The sequence below is a fragment of the Cricetulus griseus genome (assembly GCF_003668045.3).
Source record: "Cricetulus griseus strain 17A/GY chromosome 1 unlocalized genomic scaffold, alternate assembly CriGri-PICRH-1.0 chr1_1, whole genome shotgun sequence".
NCBI lineage: Eukaryota > Metazoa > Chordata > Mammalia > Rodentia > Cricetidae > Cricetulus > Cricetulus griseus.
In genome coordinates this window covers 215,731,959-215,754,893 of record NW_023276807.1, presented here as the reverse complement: position 1 = coordinate 215,754,893, position 22,935 = coordinate 215,731,959, and the positions used below count along the sequence as shown (strand labels likewise).

The 22,935-nt window shown below is 46.7% G+C and overlaps 2 protein-coding genes across 4 annotated transcripts in view; both read right to left on the bottom strand.

Annotated features, from left to right (window-relative positions):
* Positions 1-1,815: 1,815 nt before the first annotated feature.
* On the bottom strand, positions 1,816-9,256 carry LOC113832698 (complement C1q and tumor necrosis factor-related protein 9). Its single transcript, XM_035453489.1, has 3 exons — positions 8,977-9,256; positions 5,811-5,873; positions 1,816-2,663 (listed from the first exon to the last, which is right to left on the bottom strand). The coding sequence occupies exons 1-3, from the start codon at positions 9,242-9,244 to the stop codon at positions 1,891-1,893; spliced, it is 1,104 nt and encodes a 367-aa protein (XP_035309380.1). The 5' UTR covers positions 9,245-9,256; the 3' UTR covers positions 1,816-1,890.
* Positions 9,257-16,153: 6,897 nt separating this feature from the next.
* The window catches only part of Spata13 (spermatogenesis associated 13), an 82,040-nt gene continuing 75,258 nt past the window's right edge, over positions 16,154-22,935 (bottom strand). For all 3 annotated transcript variants that reach the window (XM_035452281.1, XM_035452282.1, XM_027390409.2), the window contains 2 exons: positions 21,414-21,488; positions 16,154-19,822 (listed from right to left, as the gene is read on the bottom strand). In XM_035452281.1, coding sequence (XP_035308172.1) covers positions 19,647-19,822; positions 21,414-21,488 — 251 coding nt within the window. In that variant the 3' untranslated portion in view covers positions 16,154-19,646. The remainder of the gene's footprint in view (positions 19,823-21,413; positions 21,489-22,935) is intronic.

The window sequence follows — 22,935 nt, the reverse complement described above, 5'->3', positions numbered from 1 at the left end:
GCCTGGAACTCGCCATGCATCTCAGTCTGACTTCAAACTGTCTATAATCTTGCCTCGGTATCCTAAAAGCTGAGCTCTAGACAGGAGTCACCAGCCCAGAAGAAGGATTTGTTATCAGGAATTTGATTTTTCCTTGAGAGATTGTATCACTATAATTAAAAACCCAGAGGCAGATACTGAGATTCAAGTTTTAAGCTGAAGACCAGAGAAGCAAAGCAGCCAAGCCAGGAGGTCCTCCCTCTACCAAGCTGAGGTGGCAATCCTGTCTCCACAAACCCTCAGAGGCAAAAGCGCTCTCACTTCCTGTCTCCTCCTCCTTATATTCCTTTCTGTGCCCAGCCATATCACTCCTGTCTCCACCTCCCTAGTGCTGGGATTAAAGGCATGATCTCTGTTACTCTTCACTCTTGTGTAGACCAGGGTGGCCTTGAACTCTGAGAGATCCATCTGCCTGTCTCCTGAGTCCTGGGATTAAAGGTATGGGCCACCATTGCCTAGCTTCTACAGCTAACTAGTGTGGCTGGCTTTGCTTTCTGATACGTCAGGAAACCTTTATTAAATCATAAATAATGTATCACCACAAGAGATTTCTGTGGGTAGAGTTGGGGGACAGTGTATAGAAAAGGGATTATGGGGTTGGAGAAATGGCTTAGAGGTTGAGAGCACTGACCGTTCTTCCAGAGTACCTGGGTTCAATTCCCAGCATCCACATGGCAGAGCACAACTGTCTGTAACCCCAAGATCTGACACCCTCACACAAAACTTACAGGCAAAACATCAGTACATAAAAATAAAAATAAATTATCAAAAAGAAAGAAAGGGGTATGGTTATCCCAGCCTTTGGGAGGTAGAGTTGGAAGAATCAAAAATTCAAAATTCACACACACACACACATACATACACACACACACACACACACACACACACAGTGGAAGTAAGAGTAGCTTACAGTGGTGGCAGCAAGACAGGGTAGGTGGGCAGCAGAGAAAGTTTACCGCTGCCTTCACTCCTTTTTCTCTGGTTCTCTGGCTCCCCGCTTATTAGGGTTTATCTGTTATCTGGGTCAGTTAGGAGCAGTTGGAATCAGCAACTTAATCCCTTGTAAACTCTGTTAACCGTTTCCATAAAGTATCCAATTACTTCCCCATGTGATGGGCTTTGTGCTATTCAGTAACAGAGAGCAAAGCTCTCTGCTGGGGACAGGGACACATACAGGGACAGATTCACAAGACAGCCTTCAGGCAGACACAGATTCAGACTCATACAGCAGACAGACAGGGAGGACAGAAGACGCATAGACCATGACAGGGAACAAAGAAGATGCATGGAGGGCTGGAGACATGGCTCAGAGGTTAAGAGCACTGACTGCTCTTCCAGGGGTCCTGAGTTCAATTCCCAGCAACCACATGGTGGCTCACAAGCATCCATTATGAGATTTGGTGCCCTTTCTGACCTGCAGGCAGACACGCAGATAGAACACTGTATGCATAATAAATAAATAAATAAATAAATAAATAAACCAAGCTCTTTTTAAAAACATGCATAGAACATGAGAGGGAAGAAGGAAGACGAATAGAACATGACAGTGGGGACAGAAGAAATATAGAACACAAAGGAGAGAATTCAAATCTGGACTCAATCTGGGTTAAATGGCACCAAAGGTAAGTGCTTTGATGGCTTGCCTTAATGGGACACTGATGCATTGTCGGTGTCTCTGAGTTTATTATTAATATGCTCAAATGACTGAATTTGTAGGATTAGCTTTCCATGTCTACATTTTAGGATCGATACAATAATTGAAGTCACATCCCACCCTCCCTGAGCTAGTTCTGCCGGCACCGAGTCCACCAGCAGAGCCTTCTGTGAGGCCCCAGGGCGGAGTCCTTTGTGTCACAAGCTACTGAAGAGAAGGAAGCCAGTGAATGTGGTATCGTCATCCTCATCTGCAAACAAGCCATTAAACCTCTCTCCCCCTGTCACCTGCATCCACACCTCATCCCCGAGCTTCAGCTCCAGCACAATGCCACCAGAGGCCTGGTCCTCAGAGCTCATGTAACCATCCTTGGTATGCAGGACTTTTACCCCATTTTTGACCAAAGAGACCTGCACATTCCTGGAAAAAACAGTAATGTGGAAGGTGAAGTAGTAGACACCCGCCACATGGCAGGTGAATTTCCCCGTCGCTACGTTGTAATGGTTCAGCTCATTGTACAGGATCTTATCGAATTTAATGGGTGCATCAGGAGGAGGGAACTTGCTGATCACCGTGAGCCCCACCGTGAAAGCACTCTTGGGCAAGATGGGAGCCTCGCCCACTTTCCCTTTCTCTCCTCGATCGCCTTTCCAGCCTCTTATTCCTCTGACTCCTGGCTCCCCCTGGGGGCCCATGGGTCCAGCTTCTCCCTTAGGACCTGGTTTGCCAATGGGTCCCACTGGGCCAGGTAAGCCCTTGGGACCCAAAGGTCCAGTATTGCCCATCAGTCCTTCTGGACCAGTGGGGCCCACATCGCCTTTATCTCCCTTCTGCCCCTGAGGGCCAGTCTCTCCTGGCAGCCCTTGCTCTCCTGTAGGACCAATGGATCCCTTTGGACCATGCTTCCCTGGGGGTCCTCTGGAGCCCGGATCACCTTTGATGCCTTTTGCTTCAACCCTTCCATCTGCTCCTAATAGAGAAAGATAACAAAGACATGGTTTAGGATACATTCCCTTGTGCTCAATGTCGGACTTTCTATCACTAAGATCTGTTCAGAGTCTGAAAATTCACAAACTCCTAAATTGCATGCTGGGAAATGTACATGTAAGCACACACACAAACCAACTTTTTATCTAAAGAAAAAAAAAAAAAGACAGGGTCTCATGGAGTCCAGGATGGCTTCAAATTCACTACAGCCAAGAATGACTGGATGGTCTTGAACTTCTAGTCCTCCTGCCTGCAATTCCTGTGTGCTAGGACTATAGCTGCATTTGACCATTCCCAGTTGATGCAGTGCCAGGAATAGAACCCAGGGCTTCATGCATGCTAAACAAACACTCTGCCAACTGAGCCACATCCCCAGCCTCCAAAAGTATGCTTTAGTCACTACCTAGGCTCATATGAGTAATGACAACTGTGCCACCAAATTATCCCATGTTGACCCAGACACAAGGACACCTTGGGAGAAGCGCACATCACTGAAGGAAAGCATGACAAGGAGCAGATCAATCCAGGCTGCTGAATTACAGGACCTTGGTCCTAGGCAAGTGGCAGCCCCTCAAGGAATGGTCCTGTTATCAGATGTTCATGTGGCCCACATGTCTGCTGTCTGTGACATCCTGGTCTGCCCTTTGCACCCCAGTTTTTCTCTGTCTACATGAACACTCCACACCATTGACTTCCTCCACCTATACTGGGAGGCAGTGGTGCTTATGAGCAGAGAGCCTCAGAACAATGGGGTTTCTCCACCCCATCCCACCCCACCTCCAGCACACATAAACATAAAGTAGTGAGCCCACAGCACCTTTTTCTCTCATCTAAGGATCTAGAACAGTAATGCTACCCAATTTATAAAACTCTTCTATGTCATAAAAAGCCCTAGATTAATGCTCAGAATGAGTTACATGTATTTGACATTACAGTCATATCTCTCCCCATCAATTGACTACTCCCTACTCTTTGGGTTGCAATTCATTTGGGGAAATTACCAGCCACTGAGCTATATCTCCAGCCTGGAACCGTACTCAAGCGCCACTTTCTTCCTGAAGTAGAGCCAGATGCACTGAGTGAAGTAGAACCTTCCTCCTTGGGGCTCATCCACTAAGTCAGGGGTCAGCACACAGTGGCCCGCTCCCAGATCTGTCGTCCTACCTGGTTTTACACAGCCCATAAGCTAAGAATAGTTTATGTGTTTAAATGAACAAAAGTAACATCCCATCATCATGGTGTGGTGGCCATGGACCCATCATCTCAGCTACTCAGGGGGCTGACAAAGAGGATACCCCTTTCATAGCTCTCCTGATCTACATAGTGAGGCCCAGGCCAGCCTTAGGAACTCCACGATACTCTCTTAAACTAAAAAGTTACACAAGAGAGGTGTTAAGAATAAGTAACTATTGAATGCTTAGCCAAAAATGGAACGTCTATGCCATCCCCTTCACAACTCGGAGAACATCGGAATAGAGAGCATGGAAAGAATGTAAAAGCCAGAGGAATAAGTGAGGAATAGAACACTGAATTCCAGCCATGATGTGGCTGCTGTACTCTTGAACTCACAGCAGCCGTGATTACCTGCACAGGACTGGGCCCCTCAACACTCTGCCATGGAAGAGAAAGAAGCTCCTAGGACTCCACACTCCCCTGAGGACTTATATGCAGTCGGTTTGTGATGTGGAGGGAGACACATTTTCTTCAGTAGTTAGCTATTAGTAAGGGTCGCCTGCTCCTACAAGCACACTTGCACCCATGTGCCTATAAATACTCTAATAAACTCGTTGGGCCACACACACAAGAAATAATAAAAGACAGCAGAGGAGAAACAATAGAAAAAGAATGGTATCTGTGGGACCGGCCAAGAGCAGGTAATGGGATGAATGCGGCTGAAACATTACCTCCAAGTATGAAAGTGTCACAGTAGACTCCATTATCTATAATTAATATATGTCACTAAATGTTTTTAAAGAGAAGGCTGTGGCACAGCATTTGCTCAGGATTCATGAAGTTCTAGGTTTACTCCCTGGTGCTGGGGGAGTAAATACGGTGCTGGTGCTCCGTATTATGCAAAAAGTATATACAATGCAAATATTGGACTTTCACCCTCAGCTCCCCCAGAACATGGCAACACTCGCTTGTGTGGTATCTGCAGCTGCCTATTGGTGCAGGGGCAGATCCCACAGCCCACAAAGCTGAGACTCATTTGCATTTGGACCTTTCCTGGAAGAGTTTGTTTATCCCTGAATGCACCTGTAGCTTTTGAAGAGACAGTATGTTGGTGGCTAATCTTGATTATCAATTTGACAACACCTAGAATCAACTAAAACCCAAACATCTGAGCACACCTGTGAGGGATTCCCCCCCCCTTCTGCTTTGTTTTTTTGATACAAAGTTTATCTGTGTATGCTTGGCTGTCCTGTAACTCACACTGTAGATCAGGGTGGCCTTGAACTCACAGAGATTTGCCTGCCTCTGCCTCCCAAGTGCTGGGATCAAAGGCATGTGCCACCCCACCAGTGAGGTATTTTCTTGATTGGATCATTTGAGGTGAGAAGATCTGCCCTAAATTTTGTCAGCTCATTGTGAAAGGACATGGAAGAAGGATGCTTTTGCTTTTTGCCTGCTTGTTCTTGTCCTAGCTGGCAAATCTATCTGCCTTGTTGCTGGGCCATTCCTTTGATGGTGTTAGAATCTACTTCTTCATGATTCCAAGATAGACTGAAGACCAGCAGCTGTTTAGGAATTCCTTAGGACTGCTGAGACATCCAGGTTCATAAACTGAACAACTTACAGATTCTTGGCCTTCTTGTTGGGAGACAGCCATTGTTAGACTACCCAGACCACAACCTTATAATCCCCCCTCCCCTGTGTGTGTGTGTGGGGTGTGTGTGTGTGTGTGTGTTTGTGTGTGTGTGGTGTGTGTGTGTGTGTGTGTGTGTGTGTGTTTATATTTCTATACAATCATTCGTTCTACCAGTTCTGTTCCTTTAGAGAACCTTGACCAATACAGTGGTTCTTCCTGGGAGCAGCAGACAGGTCAGTCCACAGCAGAGCTGAACAGCTGCTGTCAACCCAGCGCTGTGTTAGCACACTGTGGAAGGGTGAATGCAAAGCCACCACCGACCTGGTTCTCCTTTCTCCCCACGAATTCCATCCTTCCCTGGGCCACCGGGATGTCCTGGTTCTCCTAGGTAGGTGGAAGGGAAGAAAGCAGACAAGAGTTGAGATTCCAATTCCAATTTCCTGACTTTGAGTCTCCAGGGGCAATTGATATGGGGAGTCCTGGGGTGCCCCAGCCCACCTCTTTTTCCACCAGTGCAGGTGGAGGTAGCAACAGATAGTGAGTATCCAGGGTGTTGAGTCATGTAGAGGATGAGCAGGTTATGAAATGGGTTGGTGACTTCCTGAGCATCCAGCTGTGGGGTGCCCAAGAAGCATAAAACAAAGCAAACTAAAACACTGAGGGCCATGCTGTAAGCTGTCTTAAGAGGAGGACTTGGAAGTGTTCTGAATGTGGAAGGTGCTAGATGTATCTCTCTGATCTCTTTCCACCATCCATTCAAAGAGTGGAGCAGAAGGCTCAAGGAAACATCAGAGAACTCAGTGATATGACTATTGGGGAAGGAAAGGCATTGTAGACAGGAGGTGAATGCCACTGAACAAGCTGTGATGGGACACTAGCATTCTGCTAGTCATACACTAGTCCTAAGTCTGGGAGTAGACTACCAAGTCCCACCTTTGCCTGGTGTTGTATGCAAGGTGAACTGGCCAGAGTATGGTAACAGAAGAGCTCAAAAGGCCACAGTTTACTCCAGGTTCTGTCTCACTCAAATCAGTCAAGACCCCAAAACTTCAACGCTACGATTCTAGTTGTGTGGTGACAAGCAGCTGGAACAGCCTTCATCTCTCAGGACTGGAGAGTGACACAGGCTGATTTGCATCCATCATAATGCCTGGTGTTGTCCCAAGCAATCCCTTGGTCCCATTGAACCACCAAGTGGGAGGTATCCCCAAACCAGCCTCCTCTCCATTATCACCCACTCCTTATCTGCACCACCCTGAAGCCTGAGTCTTCCTACCCAAACTTCTCTTTCTCCCTGCTTAGTTCCCAGTTCTTGTATTCTGTAGCATGATCTCAAAGCTTTTATGATCCATACAGGCCAGAACATGAACAATGACTTGAACAACTGTGAATGCATGTCACGGGCACTGTACTATGTGTTGATTATATAAAACATACAGCACATCTTCAGAGGACCAGGTAAAGAAGCAGCAGATTTTCCTGTCAGGCAGCGTGGGTTAACATCATTCTCCTAAGAAATAGCACATAGAGTAGAACATACATATGAACTGAATGGAAAAATAGAGAAATAGATACTTTTGTTTTTGTTGTTTGTTTGCTGTTTTTGAGGCAGGGTCTCTCTATTATGTAGCTCTAACTGTCCTGGAACTCAATATATAGACCATGCTATCCTTGAACTCACAGAGATCCACCTGCTCTTGCCTCCTGAGTGCTAGGATTAAAGGCATTAAATGCTACCATACCCGACCCAGAAACCATGTGCTTTTAAGAAGTCTGTTTAGAAAGAGTTAGGGAGGTAGCTCAATGGCAAAGAGAAAGAATGAGGACCTGAGTTCAAATCCCTAGCACCCATGTAAAAAGCCAAGCATGGCTGTCTGAGCCTGGAGGGGGGACTAGAGGCATGGGGTCAGGGGGAACAGCGGGATCCTGAGGATTTGCTAGACAGACAACTTGGTCAACATGGTCAGCTTCAGGTTCTACAAAAGACCCTGCCTCCTGTAAAGCTGAGCAGAATAGAGGATGATAGCTGACAATGAGGTACACACACACACACACACACACACACACACACACACACACACACACACACACACACGCACGCTACAGAGAGGAAGAGACAGAAGGAGAAATAGAAAGATTGATTGATTGATGGATGGATGGATGGATTGATTTAGATCCAGGCACAGTGGTACATGCCTATAATCCCAGCACTCAAGAGGTAGAGGCAGGAAGATGAAGAGTTCAAGTTCATCCTTGGGTACATAGCAACTTTGAGGCCAACCTGGGATACATGAGACACTGCCAGTAAAAAAAAAAAAAAAAAAAAAAAAAAAAAAGAGAGAGAGAGAGAGTTGGGCTGGGGAGGTGACTAGGTGGTTAGAGCACTGCCTGTGCTTCCAGGAGACCCAGGTTTGACTCCGAGAAAACCACGTGGCAGCCCACAACCATCCATAGCTCCAGTCGCAGATGACTCAGTGCCCTCTTCTGGTCTCCATGGGCACTACACACACATGATGCCTAGACATGCTTGCAGACAAAACATCCACATACATAAAAAAATTAAATGGCTAAAAAATGATAAATCTTCTTTAAAGCAGGAGAGCACACCAAGAAAGATGGAGAAAGATTTGCAAAGGCAGAGGTAAGCAAATTTGGCATTACATGTATGAGAGTATTATCTTGATTCCTCTAGTAATCATTTGTCTCTTCATGTGTATGAAATATCTGGTAATAAGCATTAAAACTTCATATATTCAAAAGTAAACATAGCTCCAGACATGGTGGTACATGCCTATGGTCACAGAACTTGAGAGACTATCTGTGACCCTCTCATCAGTCACTTTGCAGCCATCTCGGATATTAGAATGGCTGTTGCACTCTCAAAATGCTTATGGCCACATAACCTTAACTTTAGTTAATAAAATTCCCAACGTGTAAGAGCATTGATGCTGGTAACTTCATTATAGGGAAGTGTAATACTGAATCTGTTTTATTTTTCATGATTATTTATTCCTTACCTTGTTTAGAAATTAAACTTTATCACAGGTTATGTCTGTATAGGGGGAAACAAGATATCAATACTGTTCTGTGCTTTCTTTGGCTTTTGGCATCTGCTGGGGGCCTTCTTTCTCCCTGTGGATGGAGGGATGCCACTGTACTTAGCCATCGGATTGCTCCATTGGCCTCACGATACTAATGATCTGTCACACCATAGTATCCCACTCAAATGCCCTGTGGTTACAGAAACACTTGCTAACAGTCGTGTCCAGTTGATGACAAGTCTGTGAGGCAGGGTGCTGTTGGCCTTGTCCTGCACTCCATTAAGCACCTAGAATAATGGCATGTGGCACAGAGCTGGTCTTTGAGAAGTGTCTGCAGGGCACATGGGTGGGTGAGGGCTCCATGGGCAGCTGGAACAGTACACCAGTAGCAAGTGAGTGGCTGAAGGGACAGAAGAAGGCAGTAAGAAGCTGCAAATGTTCACTACCTGTGTCTCCTTTGTCACCCTTGGCACCATCTCGTCCATCTCTTCCTGGTAGGCCATTGTGACCTGGGTTCCCAGGGATGCCAGAGTGTCCTTGCCGGCAGGTGTCTTGGGAATACACACTCCTTGCACATGTGCCTATAGCCAGCAGGAGCCACCAAATCCTCATGGTCAGATGGCAGGGACTGGACTGAAAGAGGGAAACAGATACTGAAAGATGCCTGGTCACTGGGTGCAGGTATAGTTGCTGGGCATGACCAGGGCCTCTCATCTCTGCAATGGACAGGCCTTGGTCTCTGGGGAGTGACATAGACTTTTCTCTCTGCACTGACAAAGGATTGAACATAAGCCCACATGCCAGATGGTCAGGGCAGGGAAAACAGAAACCAGGCAGCTGACCAAGATGTCACGAAGCCTGCCACAGTGGCACATGTCTGTAATTGCAGCACTAGGAAAGCTGAGAAAGAAATTGTTAAGTTCGAGGTCACTCTGAGCTATACAGTGAGACTCTATTGTTGAGAGACCAGGGGTTAGGGGTTATGGGGGGGGGGTACGCACATTATCCTCAGGTTGTGACACACAATTTAACGGTCAATGAAAGTGGAAGCCAAGTTATGAGGCCCAGGGACTCTGCTAATTATTGTTTCAATTTGAGCAAGCCATTATTTTGAGTCAGAGAGAAATGTTTTGTTATCTCATGGGGCTGATGTAAAGACCAAATATACATGGAAAACACACTAAAAGATGAGGCCCACATAGAATTGCCAATTCCTGGAAATAGAACCAAATAATAAGAACTGAAACAAAACATCAAAAACTGAGAGAATTGAACAAGCTCTGCTCCTGACTGCATGTCCCCAGAGGCCACAAGGGGGTGAGCAGCCTATGTGGCCATTGGTGGGTGAGTTGTTATAGAATATGTAGTATATAAATACAGTGGGATGACCTTTGGCCTCCCAAAAGACTGGGAATCCTGGCCCATACTATATCATGGATGAACTGCCAGGACATTAGGCATTGACAGAATCTGGGACTGAAAGATTGGTCTATGTGAATACTTATTTGAAGTATGCAAAGTGGGGCTGGAGAGATGTCTCATCGGTTAAAGAGCACTGGCTGCTCTTCCAGAGGTCCCAGCTTCTGTTCCCAGAACCCACATGGCAGCTCACAACTGTCTGCAGTTTGAGTTCCACAGGATCTGACACCTTCACACCAATCTGCATACAATAAAGTTAAATAATAATAAAAATAAAGTATGCAAAGTGGTCCACCCCATGGAGAAGGCAATACACCAGGTGCCAGGAGCTGAAGGGGTGGGGTGCTGCTCAGTGAAAGATGGCACTTCTGCAGATATATGATGGTGATGGTTGCAGGGTGACATGAATTTACTTATTGCTACTCGGTCACACACTGAGTGTGTGAGTCAGCTCAACTGGTGAGTTTGAATTTATGTATATATTTGATCAGAGTAAAGGACAACAAAACTTTAAAGCAGAGGATATGACTCAGTTGTAGAAAGGCTGGAAGCTGACAGATGATGAGTTCAAGATCAGCTTGCATACAGATGACATTCTGTCTCAAAAGACCCAGCCAAAGAAAACGGTCTAAAATGGGGGCTGGGGAGATAACTCAGCAGTTAAGTTCTCCTGCTGCTCTTGCAGAGGACTGGAGTTCAGCTCCCGGCACCACAGTGGGTAGTTCATAACTGCTTATAACTTCAGCTCCAGGGGATCTAGCCTCTGAGGGTATCCACACAAGCACATACACACACAAGCATACACAAAAACAAAGGTTTAGAAAAGTTTATAGTGACTTTCAGAAAGACTAAATTATCCAGCACACTATCAAGATATTGACGTATGCATATTATCAAAAACTAGAAGTAAATACGTGCCAATAACCAAATATGTTAATGTTTAGAATGATGAAGTAGCAAGAGGCTTTCCTGTGGAAAATGCCTTTGTAGTGTTAGCTACACATTTGTAGCTATTTTATTATCTTTAATTGTGTGTGTGTGCAGGCCCATGTGTACAAGTGCACATGAATGGATGTAAAGACCCTTGGAGGCCAGAGCATCCGGTACCCAAGGAGCTGGAGTTAGAGGCCACCAGATGTGGGTGCTGGGAACAGAACATTACTCCCAGTGCTCTTAACCTCTGAGCCATCTCTCCAGCCCCTTTGCCTCTGGACATGGACATCCAAAAACTGTCGCCCTGTAGTGGAAGCTGCTGAGTATTATGGGACACAGAAGTGTTTCTGGAAGAGGAAACCCAGGTGTTTCCCCCTCAGTCACAAACTCTCTCCACTTCAGGAAGTTGAGTTTTCCTAGAGCCACATCCATGAGTTATCTACAGCGGCTTCTGCTGCTGAACTCACGGGTGACTGTGTGTGTGTGCAGGCCCATGTGTACAAGTGCACATGCATGGATGTAAAGACCCTTGGAGGCCAGAGCATCCGGTACCCAAGGAGCTGGAGTTAGAGGCCACCAGATGTGGGTGCTGGGAACAGAACATTACTCCCAGTGCGGATTCTAGGTTGATGCCTCTGTGCTTTGCCAGTGTCCCCCTCACTTCCCAACCTCTCCATAACAAGCCACCTGGTGATGTGGAGAGACAGCTCAAAGATTAAGAGCCTGGTCCTCCAGAGGACCCTGGTTAAACCCCCAGCACCTACATAGTTGCTCACAACCATCAGTAACTTGAGTTCCAAATGACATCATAATATCCTTTCCTAGCTTCCAAGGGGGTAGAGAGACAGTGCTGGCATAAAACATACACACACGCACGCACGCACGCACGCACGCACGCACGCACGCACGCACATTAAAAACCAACCAACCAAAAACCCACTTTTGGTGCCTATTCTGATTAATTTTCTCTAATTCATAGTCAAGGGTAAGCATATTCCCAAACATTTCAGATTCCTTATATCCTCAAACACTTTGAAGTCCTTATGAAGCCCCAAACACTAACATTAACAGAAATCAGAACAACCTTACTTTTTTCTAGGCAGGATCTTTCTCTGCAGCTCAGGCCAGCTTAGAACTCATGATCCTCCTGCCTCAGCATTCCAAGTGCTGGATGGCAGGTGTGCTGCACCAGAGCAGCTTGTGAGTAGTCTCTGCTGAGACCCAGCTTGCCTGAGCATAAAAAGTGAGGGCCGACATCATGACTTCCCTCCACACTAAGCTGGCTTTATTTCTTCTCCCATACACTCAATATAATGTCACAGTATGTGTCTTTTTCTCAACACATATTGAGGTTTTTATAGAGCATAAATTAGCAGAGACACGACTATTAAAACAGACTCATTAAAACACGGAGCCGATAATCTATGAGCTTTTCTGGAAAGGTCTGTTATTTGTGTGATTTATCCTGTTTTTTATGCCTCCTTTCAGCCCAGTAATTCAGAATTCTAGCAAATTAAATTCTTTGCTTTTCTCTCTTGCTTAGTGCCCCCCACCCCGTATGTGTGTTTGTGTGTGTGTGTGTGTGTGTGTGTGTGTGTGTGAGAGAGAGAGAGAGAGAGAGAGAGAGAGAGAGAGAGAGAGAGAGAGAGAGAGAGAGAGAGTCAGTCTCATACTGTAGCCCAGGCTGGCTGGCCGGCCTGGAACTCACTTGGTAGCCCAGTCTGTATCAGTCCAGTGTGACACTTCAAGTACGAACCACACCCATACCTGTTTGCCCTTTAGAAAAAAAAAAAATTAGAAGCAGATTATCTCCGTTCTTACCCAGATCTTTTCCAGTGCACTTACCTGAACCCTGGAGTTGCAGGCTGGACACGGACTGTGAGAATAGGGAGCCCACACACTGTAAAGAAAATTATGCCTTCCTGCCATAGAACTCCCCAGTGTACATAACTGCAAAATAGCAGGAAGGGGAGGGGACAGAGGGAGGCACAAGAGGTCTTGGGTGAGCTTCAAAACTCACAGCAGCACTGGGGTAGGGTAGCATATCTTTGGAGCACCCCTAGGTGTGGAAAGTTGTGTCCCTTTCTTCTGTCCTCTTAAGTGAAATGAGGGAACTCCAGGGGTTCTGGCAGGTGGAATGTGGGAGCTGGGATCCTCATTGCAGGTTTCATTCCTTAATGTGAACAGCTTTCTCACTGGCCTTGTATACATTGTGGGATAACAGGTACAACAATGACAAAGATGACAGTGACCGTAACTGGGTGGCCTTTGCATCAAAGACCATTAGGATTACTTTTGTTTATTTAGAACTTGCAAATGATTAGTTTCTGTTGCCTATGACTTTCATTAAGGGCAAAACTGAAATGAAGGGCAACCTATGATTCAGTTAATCCTGGCATTCACATTTCTGCAGGGCGCTTTGATAGTCAGAAGGAAAAGGCCTTTAGGTGTGCTTTTGGGTTAGTATGTTCAGGAGGAAACTCTGAGCCCTTGTGACTTCTAAAGCTTTAGATAAGGCCAGACACTCCCAGTAACCCAGCTCAGTCCTCAAAATATATCAAATGTAAAATAGTTATTTTCTCCCATTGGGTGCTCAGTGGTAGAGTGCTTGCCTTGTAAGCACAAGGCCTTGGGGTCAGTCCTCAGCCAAAAATAATAAAAAAAATGAAAAAAGCCGTGGTGGCACACACTTTTAATCCCAGCACTCAGGAGGCAGAAACAAGTGTATCTCTGTGAGTTTGAGGCCAGCCTGGTCTACAGAAAAAGTTTCAGGACAGCCAGGGCTACACAAGGAGATTCTGTCTCGAAAAACAAAAACAAAAAATTAAGTTTTCTCCATAGAGGGCTTTGAAATGTGTAACAGGTACATGTGGATAGGGATGAAGGAGTCTAGAGGCTAGCGTGGGCCTTGATTTTAACCACAGGCATACGCAAGGGAAGTGCCCTTTTGAGTAGGCAGAAACCCGAGGAATGCTCCCCCCACACCCCCATAGGCCAGCCTGAGCTAAGCAAACACTGTTATCTTGTGTTATCCACTGCTTTGAGGGGAATCAGGGTTCTCTTTGGACCTGACCATTCCTCTTCCCTTTCAGGCAGTCCAAGTTTCAGCTTTTGTTGCACCAGATGTGGCAAGTTACCATGGCCCAACCAGAACCTTCCAACATCTGTGTAGTTAGTTTAACCATGCAAGGAGCAGATGAGGGCTTTGTCCATCTCTTCATCTACCTTCAGTCCCCGAGGAACACTCTTGTAATCGTTCCTCCTCAGTTTCTCCTGAGAAGCGTCCAAACATTCAGGCAAAAGTGCAAGTTTCTAGGCCATAAAAGGACGCTCTTCTGTTCCGAGAAGGGCAGGAGCTCACCTTAGTAGCCACCTGGGTATGGGGTACACAGGTACTGGGAAGCCTCACCTGAGCATTAGTGCAGCAGGCAGCCCCAACAATGTGCCCAGGAGGAGGTGGGATTGGAAACAGCTGGTAGCACACACTGAGCTAGGTCTGACTTCTTTAGGCCTGACTGCTACAGCCAGGACCCCAAGTTCCTTTGTGTGTGGATAGTGCAGCTGGTTGCTAGGGGTCCTCTGTGGCCACTCAGCTTCAGGCTGCCACAAACCCCTCTGCTCCCCTGACCAATCAGAATCCTCTCCAGCTGTATTCCTAGCCCCAGCAGGAACCAGGGATTTGACAGGGTGCCTGGCCCACAAACTGCCTGTTTGTGGTACTCCTACTCATTCTTTGCATAAGAAGAGGACTTGGTCACCTGTGTCCCTCCCCTTCCCTAAGACTTGCTGGGACCACAGTGAAGCCTGCTAGGCTGTCTCCCTGGACATCCCTCTGCCTCTGATTTTATAGATTTCTCCCTTCATTGCAATCTACGTTGGCAATACTGACTACAGTTGGCCTTGAGCTATTTAGGCACATTAGGGAATGCCACATGCCACCAGTGCCACAGGGCCTGGGTCATCTGAGACCATATGGTCCCAGCTCTGACTCAGCAGAGGCACTGTGTTTATCCACAGAATCCTACAGGGGCCTTCCTTAGGAGTGGAGTCTTGGCCTGGATGTTTGACAGGGACAGGACTCCATTCTAGGAGCTGTCATGTGCCTACCTCACATCTCTGGAGCTAGTAATGCAAGGTGAACTTCATATTTCTATACGGCTCTCCAGCCACACATCCCTCCGTAGGGACGTGGTCTCTCTCTGTCATGCAACAGACAACTCTTCTGTAATAAAGTACTGCTGCATTCCACTTACGTTCCCTTCTATGTATGGTAGCATCCTGGGCCACCCCATGTTGTCACTGTCACCCTTTCACCCAGTGAAGCCCATGGAGAGGTGACAGATGATGCTGGAGTAAACAACAGAAAGCAAGAGGCAGCCTTGGCAACGCAGAGGGGCCCTTTTCTGATTACTGCCGGCAAACAATGGGCTGTTTACTGGGATTTTCTGAGCTTGCTAAGGAGGAAATTCTTACTCACCCCACACCCTGGGTGAGGGCGGCCAAGGCTGCAGGCTCACCTCCCAGGGAAGGGTCTTGCCAACAGCTCAGGCCACTCAAAGGCATACAGACCTGGTCACCCACATTCCATCATTCATGGAAAACTGCTGCAATAAATTCGGCCTTCCTAGGCCGGGTTATCACTCAGTGGTAGAGGGCCTGCTTGACCTTGAGGTGGGGAAGGGGGTGTGAGGCCTCCAAACACACAAAGGGATAAGAAAATCATCCAAACTGTCACTTGTCCTGTGGCTCCCATATTACTCTAATGGCTTTGGAAGCCCAGTGGTGCCTCTCTTATTGCCCTCAGAGCCTTTGTTTAACATCTGCCCAATGACTCCCTCCCAGCAAGACTGAGGATTTAGGAAGAAGTACCAAGGTCAGGGCAATAAAGGATCTGAAAGCTCCAGCACCCGCAGCCTTTGAAGAATCAATCTATCTATCTATCTATCTATCTATCTATCTATCTATCTATCTATCTATCTTTCTTTCCTTCCCTTTCTTTCTTTTCTTTCTTTCTTTGCTTCTTTCTTCCTTCCTTCCTTTTTTTTTTTGAGACAGTCTTATATGGCGTAGGTTGACCTTGAACTCTTTATTGTAGCCAGGAAAAAAACCTCCTGCCTCCACCTCTCAAGTACCAGGATTACCGACATGTGCTTCCACACCCAGTTTTATACAGTGCTGAGAATCAAATGCAGGACTCTGTGCATGCCCCAGGCCCGCCTCTTTTTGTATAATGTGTCTATCTTACTTTATTATGGAGATGCATCACTAGAATCAGTGTGGCAAATTATTTTAATATACAGATACAAAATGACAAATAGAGATTCACAGCATTTACAAGAAATCAAATAACTATTTTTTAAAACAACAACAAAAAACCCTTCATTTAGTAAAAATGCACGTCTTGTACATGGGTTCTATTTCAGGGTCAAGGCGGACTCATCATCTTAGGGGCAGCACTTGACTTTTACATAGACGAAGCACCCCGATGTGGGTTAGTTATCACTAACAACATAGCCAGGAAGCTCAGTCAGCAAGTCATGCTCAGGGGGCACCAATATGTACACAAAGAAAGGGACCAACTATTAAATTACAGAAGCGGCTCAAAGTTATTTTCTAAATATAAATGGCAATGCCTAGGAGAACATAAAGGCAATAATGAAGTATGTGGGATGGCTAAGCAAATTTACATACATTATATAAGCTGATTCTAAGACTAGTTACAAGTTTCTACCTATTTTGTCCTAAGTCTTTCAAACTCCCATTTCCGTGGCTGAAGAAGCGATTTGTGGGTACCCTGTGCCCAGCATCCTGGCTTTGAGCTGCTTAAAGACATTGACTCACTTCTTGGCACTGGCCTGAGGGACACTTCTGCTTTTCCTATCTGTGATGAAGCCACAATGAGGAAGCCATGCCCCGGTTCCAGGAAGCTGTGGCTGGAAACAGGACTGACCTGTCCTGAGAAATACCCAGGTACAGATCTCCACATGCACACGATGCTGGATCACTGGCACTTACAAAACACTTCCACTGTGAACCGAATTTCGAGTTAAATACATTTTTGCTTTGTGTGTAAGAACAGCAACGTAGGATGTGGAATCCTTCTTGAATGGCTTGGATATTAAAAGGCACAGTATTTAGAAAGGGCATTCCATAGTGGTGACGTTTCTCACCTGCAGAAGCAGAGCTTCCATGGGGAAATGAAAATCACAGCAGATGACACATCTAAGGAGTGGCATCTCTTGAGAGCCCCGACCAACTTAGCTGACTGCCACTCTCTTTTACTTTTTTGGGACAGAGCCTGGAATGTTCCTTCTTTCTCTAGACTTTCAAGCATTATTTATAACCACACTTTTCACCTACCACATGGTGGTTATACATATAGATATCATCTAAACCAGGGAGGCCTTCTTAACTGTATCAACAGAGCTGGCAAATCCTGGACCGCTGAAGACAGAACAAATGAAATCATTAAAATTTAAATCACCAATCTTTTTTGGCCCACTGAGGGAGAGGGGAGGGAATGTTGTTCGTGAGCATCAGACACCATTCAGGCAAGAGACTCTTTGTTGCTTCTCTTTTTTTTTCTTTCAAAGTAGAGCACATGCCTTAAATCAAGAAGGAGGTTTAGACAACTAAACATAATACTCAAGGTCTTCGACTTTCTGTAGAACTCAGGCCTTTGGTAATAAAAATTATATAGACATACAGATTTTTACAATGTCAAAAGCTATTATAGCTTTTAAAAACACATTTGTTTTCAAAATCACCCAGAAATCCCAAGTAAGATTCATCTGGGACAGACATTTGATCAAACACTTCTCACACTGTATAAAATTGCCTGGGGCCAGCCCAGGTCTTGAACATGACTCGATACAAACACATCTTGATGTTCGTGATTGTTAGGAAGTCTGTGGAGGTAGGTGGGAATGGGAAGTCAGGGCAGCTGGGAACTACATTAGGACTGGTCCCAAACTTAATGTATTACTTCTTCACTGTCATTAGTTGTAACAGCAAATGAATTCTGCAGTGAGACTCAAGTTGAATCCTCAGTGAATATGAACAGGACCGAAAGATTCTCTTCACTTCCTTAAAGCAATTTTTCATATTAACAACACAACTGTTGAAACTGCTGTACATACACAATGTAGCAGAAAAAGCACACTAAGTATCATTTCCAAAATATATCATTGCATTCTGTTAGTAAAAAACAAAAACAACCTGTCAGTTATATAAATGTAGCTAAGTTGAGGCATGTATTTAAAGATTCTCTCTCTCCTCTCTCTCTCTCTCTCTCTCTCTCTCTCTCTCTCTCTCTCTCTCTCTCTCTCTCTCTCTCTCTCTGACACACACACACAGCACACCGTGCACTGAACAGTCCTGTGCACTGAACTATTTAATGACACACAGAAACAGCTGTGGGGCCACTGACCACAATCCCCAGCAGTGCTGCAGCTCATCCCAGGTCCAGGGTCCAGGTTATTTGCTGGGAGGTCACTTGCTTCAGGTATAGGTCTATATATGGGGAAAGAGTGGAGGAACTGTGCTGATGGACCAATACCTTCATCTCTAACACTGCAGACTTGTTTGTTCTTAAGCAAGGGCTGATGAGAGAGTAGAACCTTGCAGGTACAGCATACAACAACACACTTGTCCAAAAGAACCCTTGAGCTGCACAGCAGGACCCCCTCCTGGCCAGCTCACTGTTTAGATTCAAATGTAGAACCAGTTTCCTTAGATCTAGTTAAAGGCTTACTCTCTGCAGGTGTCCTCCCATGTGGCCTTCATTAGAAGACAGCTCTCTCAGAGCTAAGGAGTCATCAAAACCAATCTCCAGCTGGCACAGCCATGCACTGCTGTTTCAGGGTCATGTGACAGAGGTGTCTCCACACCCCCAGGTTGCAGGATGTTTTTGTCCCTTTGCTTTCTCTGTGGAATGTCTGTGTCTCCATCATCTCACTGATGAAGAAACCACAAATGGCTGCTGAAGATGCACAGGTTCGAATTATCATGTTATGAAACCTGAAAGAATTTTCACATCACCGCTATTTCTGTGAATGGACGCTTCTTAGGTTGTGATGGATGAGCAAGACATGACCTCTGCTTGAAGCGGTGAGCAGAACATACAAGCTGGCAGTGCCCTTCCCTCTGGTCAGGAAAGCAGCACTGCTTTGAGGATGCCACATGTCCCACGTTGCCAGGGTGACAGTTGCCGCCTGACTCTCCCTAGCTTATGAATAAGGAACTTGCAAGATGAAACCTACACTCTTGCTTGGTGCCTGCTACACCTTGGGAAACTGTGAGCACCTGCCCAGCAGCTCTAGCTCCTTCACAGTGCCTACCAGGCCTGACCTGACTCCATCAACGAGTTCCTCAAGATCAAACACAGAAGCCATCCTTAATGATTGCTCCCGGGGGACTGAAAGACTCTTGGTACTGTCTGGAACAGCAGCAGGAGTGTGACCATCAGTGGCAAACTCACAGGGCCATCGGGTCAGCAGTCCCATGCAGAGAGAGAGGCCCTGGTCCCTACATCCTGGCACTTGAGCTTCCAGTGTGGGACAGAGCAGTGCTTCACGGCCTCCTGCTTTCCACAAGGGCACTGGAGCCTCTCAAGATCAAAGATGAGTCCCATTCCTTTTCCTCGTCATTGATTCCCAAAAGAAGTGTTCATCACTGAGCAAGAAGCCATCCCTGGACACCACACTGAAGAGACAAAACTGGCGTTCCTCCCCACAGTACCTCAGGGGCACACGCTGAGGAAGGCTCATTTCCTGAAGGGGGTGAGTTTGTGGAAGGTGTGCCAGAAGAGTGATGGCTTCCTCTTGGGCTCAGCCAAGGCAAAGACTTGCTGCTGTGGGATGCTGGTAGGCACGGTGATGTGGCGCTGGTGAACAGGCAGCAGGCTCTGGTGGGGCGGGGCCACGGGGCAGCTGCCATAGCCTGATGCAGGAAGGACAGACACACGGATTAATTACTGAAAAGCCACGCTGGGACTCAAAATACTTAGCTGATTCACAGAAATCAGAAGGACATCTAGTAACTGTCCTAAGAAACAAGACTTTCAGATACCCCGTATGGGGCCAGCAAGGGTTACGTCATGAAGCCTACCCAAAGCCTCACAGGAAGGAAGTCCAGGGGATGAAGTAGATCACCTTCCTCCACGAGAGAGGTCAGTGAAGACTCGAAACTGGGCTCCTGGTGTGGATGGGAAGTAGTGACATGCTCAGACCAAGCCCTGGAGCCAGCATTCCCTTGGCCCAAATGCTACTCCACACTTACTGACCATGAGTATTTGGAGGGAAATTCTGTGATTTCTACATGCCTTAGCTCCCTACTCTGTAAAATGGGAGTAGCAGTACCAAGGTGTCATGAGAACAAATGAAGTAACATTCATTGGCACTATCTACCCTCGGGGGGGGGGGGGGGACACTGAGCTGAGCACTAGGACCCTGATGTGCCCTGGCCATAAATGCTTCTGTGTGGGGAAGCACTCTGGAGGAAGCCCGGTGTCTGCTCATCCACTGATGGATGTTGAGACCTCCGGCTCCCTTTACCGGAATGTGGCGCAGATGTGCTGTGGAATATGACTTTAACTAAAGAAGTGTTCCATTTGTTTATGCTGTGGGCTATTACTGGAACTGTGTAACGGTGTGTTCCATTTGTTTATGCTGTGGGCTGACTATTATCATAAAGTCACTATATAATGGTGTGTTACCAATGCTGCATTTGTTTAATTATGTAAAGATGTGTTGCGTTTGTTTCACCTTGCCTGCCTAAGTAAAGAGCTGAACAACCCACAGCTAAGTAGGGAGAGAGAGGGAGAGAAAGAGAGAGGGAGGGAGGGATAGAGGGAGGGAGGGAGGAAGGGAGAATAAATAGGAGAAATCTAGGCTCGAAGAGAGAAGTAGAAGAAAAACGAGAGAATGAGAGAGACACCTAGGCCCAGCCAGGCAGCCGCCAGCCAGCCAGCCAGCCAGACTTGAGAAGCAGTGAAAGAAAGATATACAGATGGAAGGAAAGTAAAAAGCCCCAAGGCATAAGGTAGATAAAGAGAAACAGGTTAACTTAAAAGAGCTAGCCAGAAACTTGCCTAAGCTAGGCCAAGCATTCATAACTAATAATAAGGCTGTGTCACTATTTGAGAAGTAGTTGCCTCTCAAAAAGAAAAAGCCTGGTACACAGTCACCTATAGCTGGCCAGCACTTCGTTGTTGGAGATTCCTCCTCAAAGATACAGGGGTTCACTTGCCTGGTGGCCCAGTGGTACCAGAACTATCCCCCCATGGATGTGAGGAACAGAGGCACTGGCAGGGCTAGGAGGCTTGAAGGCCTGCCTCTGTGGCTGTCTGAGGTATTTCATGCACCAGCATCCAGACCTGAAATAGACTCTCTGCCCCCTGTCAATGTGGGTCTGTTCCTTGAGTGTCCCTAGCTTTTCCTCTCCACTCGGGGCTAGGAAAGGTCCTCTGTGGTCACTGCCTCATGTCATCATGAGGTCCATGGGAAGGAGACGAGGCCTTTACCAACCTTACCTTTAGATTTCCCATGTCCGGCCTTCTGAGCATTCAACATGGCGAGTTTCTTCTGATTTTCTGGGATTTCCATTCCTGAATTTGGAAACAGAGGTGGTCTATATTCAGGGAAAACTGTGTACCACATACACTTGCTGAGGTGTTCTCTACTGGAGCAAAGAACCCTAAGAATCGAGGAAAAGGATGGGTGCCAGGAATATCACCAGGGGCCTCGCGATGACCTCTGACCCCAGGTGCTATTGTCATGAGACACTGAACCTTGGGGTCTCAAGACAGACACTCCCAGGACAGTGTCCACATGACACTCACCCTAATTGCAGGTCTAAAACATGACTCTGGAAGGAGAACCCAAGGCAAAGAGGCCCAGGACTGCTGCTCACATGTGCCCAGAGCTCTGTGGATTGAGATTCTACTTGCCTAAAGCCTCAGGTTGGAACTCTGCACCCTGGCTCTGCAGTGCAGACAGAAATGCTGTCTACATGTGGTGGGAAAACTAGCTAAAAATGAGCTGCACCAGGAAAGAGGACAGAGAGACAAACAGCAGAGGAACAGCATCTGGGGTTGGGGTAACTGCTCCTTCCAAGGTGAGACGTGGGAGGTGAGAAGCCATGCTCCACTGTGGCAGAACTGAGCCACAACCTACCTCTGCAGCTCAAAGTGACCCTTGTCTCTGTCTTGGACACATTCTCTAACTTGGCTGGCTCTGCTGCCCTGGCTTTCTGCAGTCACATACGCAATGTCTGTCTGATTGTCGGAATCTCCTTCCCACCTCATACCCACACAGAGATTGGTGTCTTGCTCCAGGCAGAGCCTGAGGACCTGTCCTCACTGGTTCCCAGATACAGGAGCCCACAAAGCAAAGGACACACACAAGCTGAAGAACAGAGTTGAAAGTGTTTAGGATGCGGGTGATCAACATGAACCTCCAGGGAAAGGAGTGCAAGCATTCCGACTCAGGTGCTCTCTAGCCGCACCAGACAGTGTGAACGACTGAGGAAGTGGGGAGCTGGTGACTCCATCATCTAACGTTTTAGTAACTACCTGCACACTTCTGAGAAGGATTTCATGACAAACTTTATTGCAACAGGGTCTGCTGGTCAGCAGCCAATGCATGACAGCTACTGGGGTTCTAGTTTCCTTGGGTCTAAAGGACATCTGTACAGACTAGAAGATGGCACCTGTGAGGCTGGGAGCTGTATGCCCTCACATTTCTCTGAGCTCTGGAGGCCTCTGAAGAAATTCTTACTTTTAATGGCAAGATAGTCTGATGGATTTCTAAGTACTCTCAACACAGGATCCTGACACTTTCTATTTCCAACAGCAGAATCCATGGCCAAGTCTAAAGCTGGTGGCTTGATACAGAAGATATAGGGACCAGTCTTAAAGCCCCTTGGTCTCTGCAGCAGTGGGGCAATACACGCCCCACACGACCAAATACATGATCCTTGAGATCTGGGCAACATAGCCATTTCTCACCCATCTTATCCCTACACACCCCTGGTCTTTGAGCACCAGAGCTCAC

What these genes read in the sequence shown, in the direction of transcription:
- LOC113832698 (XM_035453489.1), bottom strand. Translation starts at nt 9,244, where the DNA reads ATGAGAGGCCCTGGTCATGCCCAGCAACTATACCTGCACCCAGTGACC. An exon ending in GGGTGACAAAGGAGACACAG is followed by an intron (nt 5,874 to 8,976) that starts GTAGTGAACATT and finishes CCACCTACCTAG; the next exon opens with GAGAACCAGGACATCCCGGT. An exon ending in TGGGGAGAAAGGAGAACCAG is followed by an intron (nt 2,664 to 5,810) that starts GTCGGTGGTGGC and finishes TTTCTCTATTAG; the next exon opens with GAGCAGATGGAAGGGTTGAA.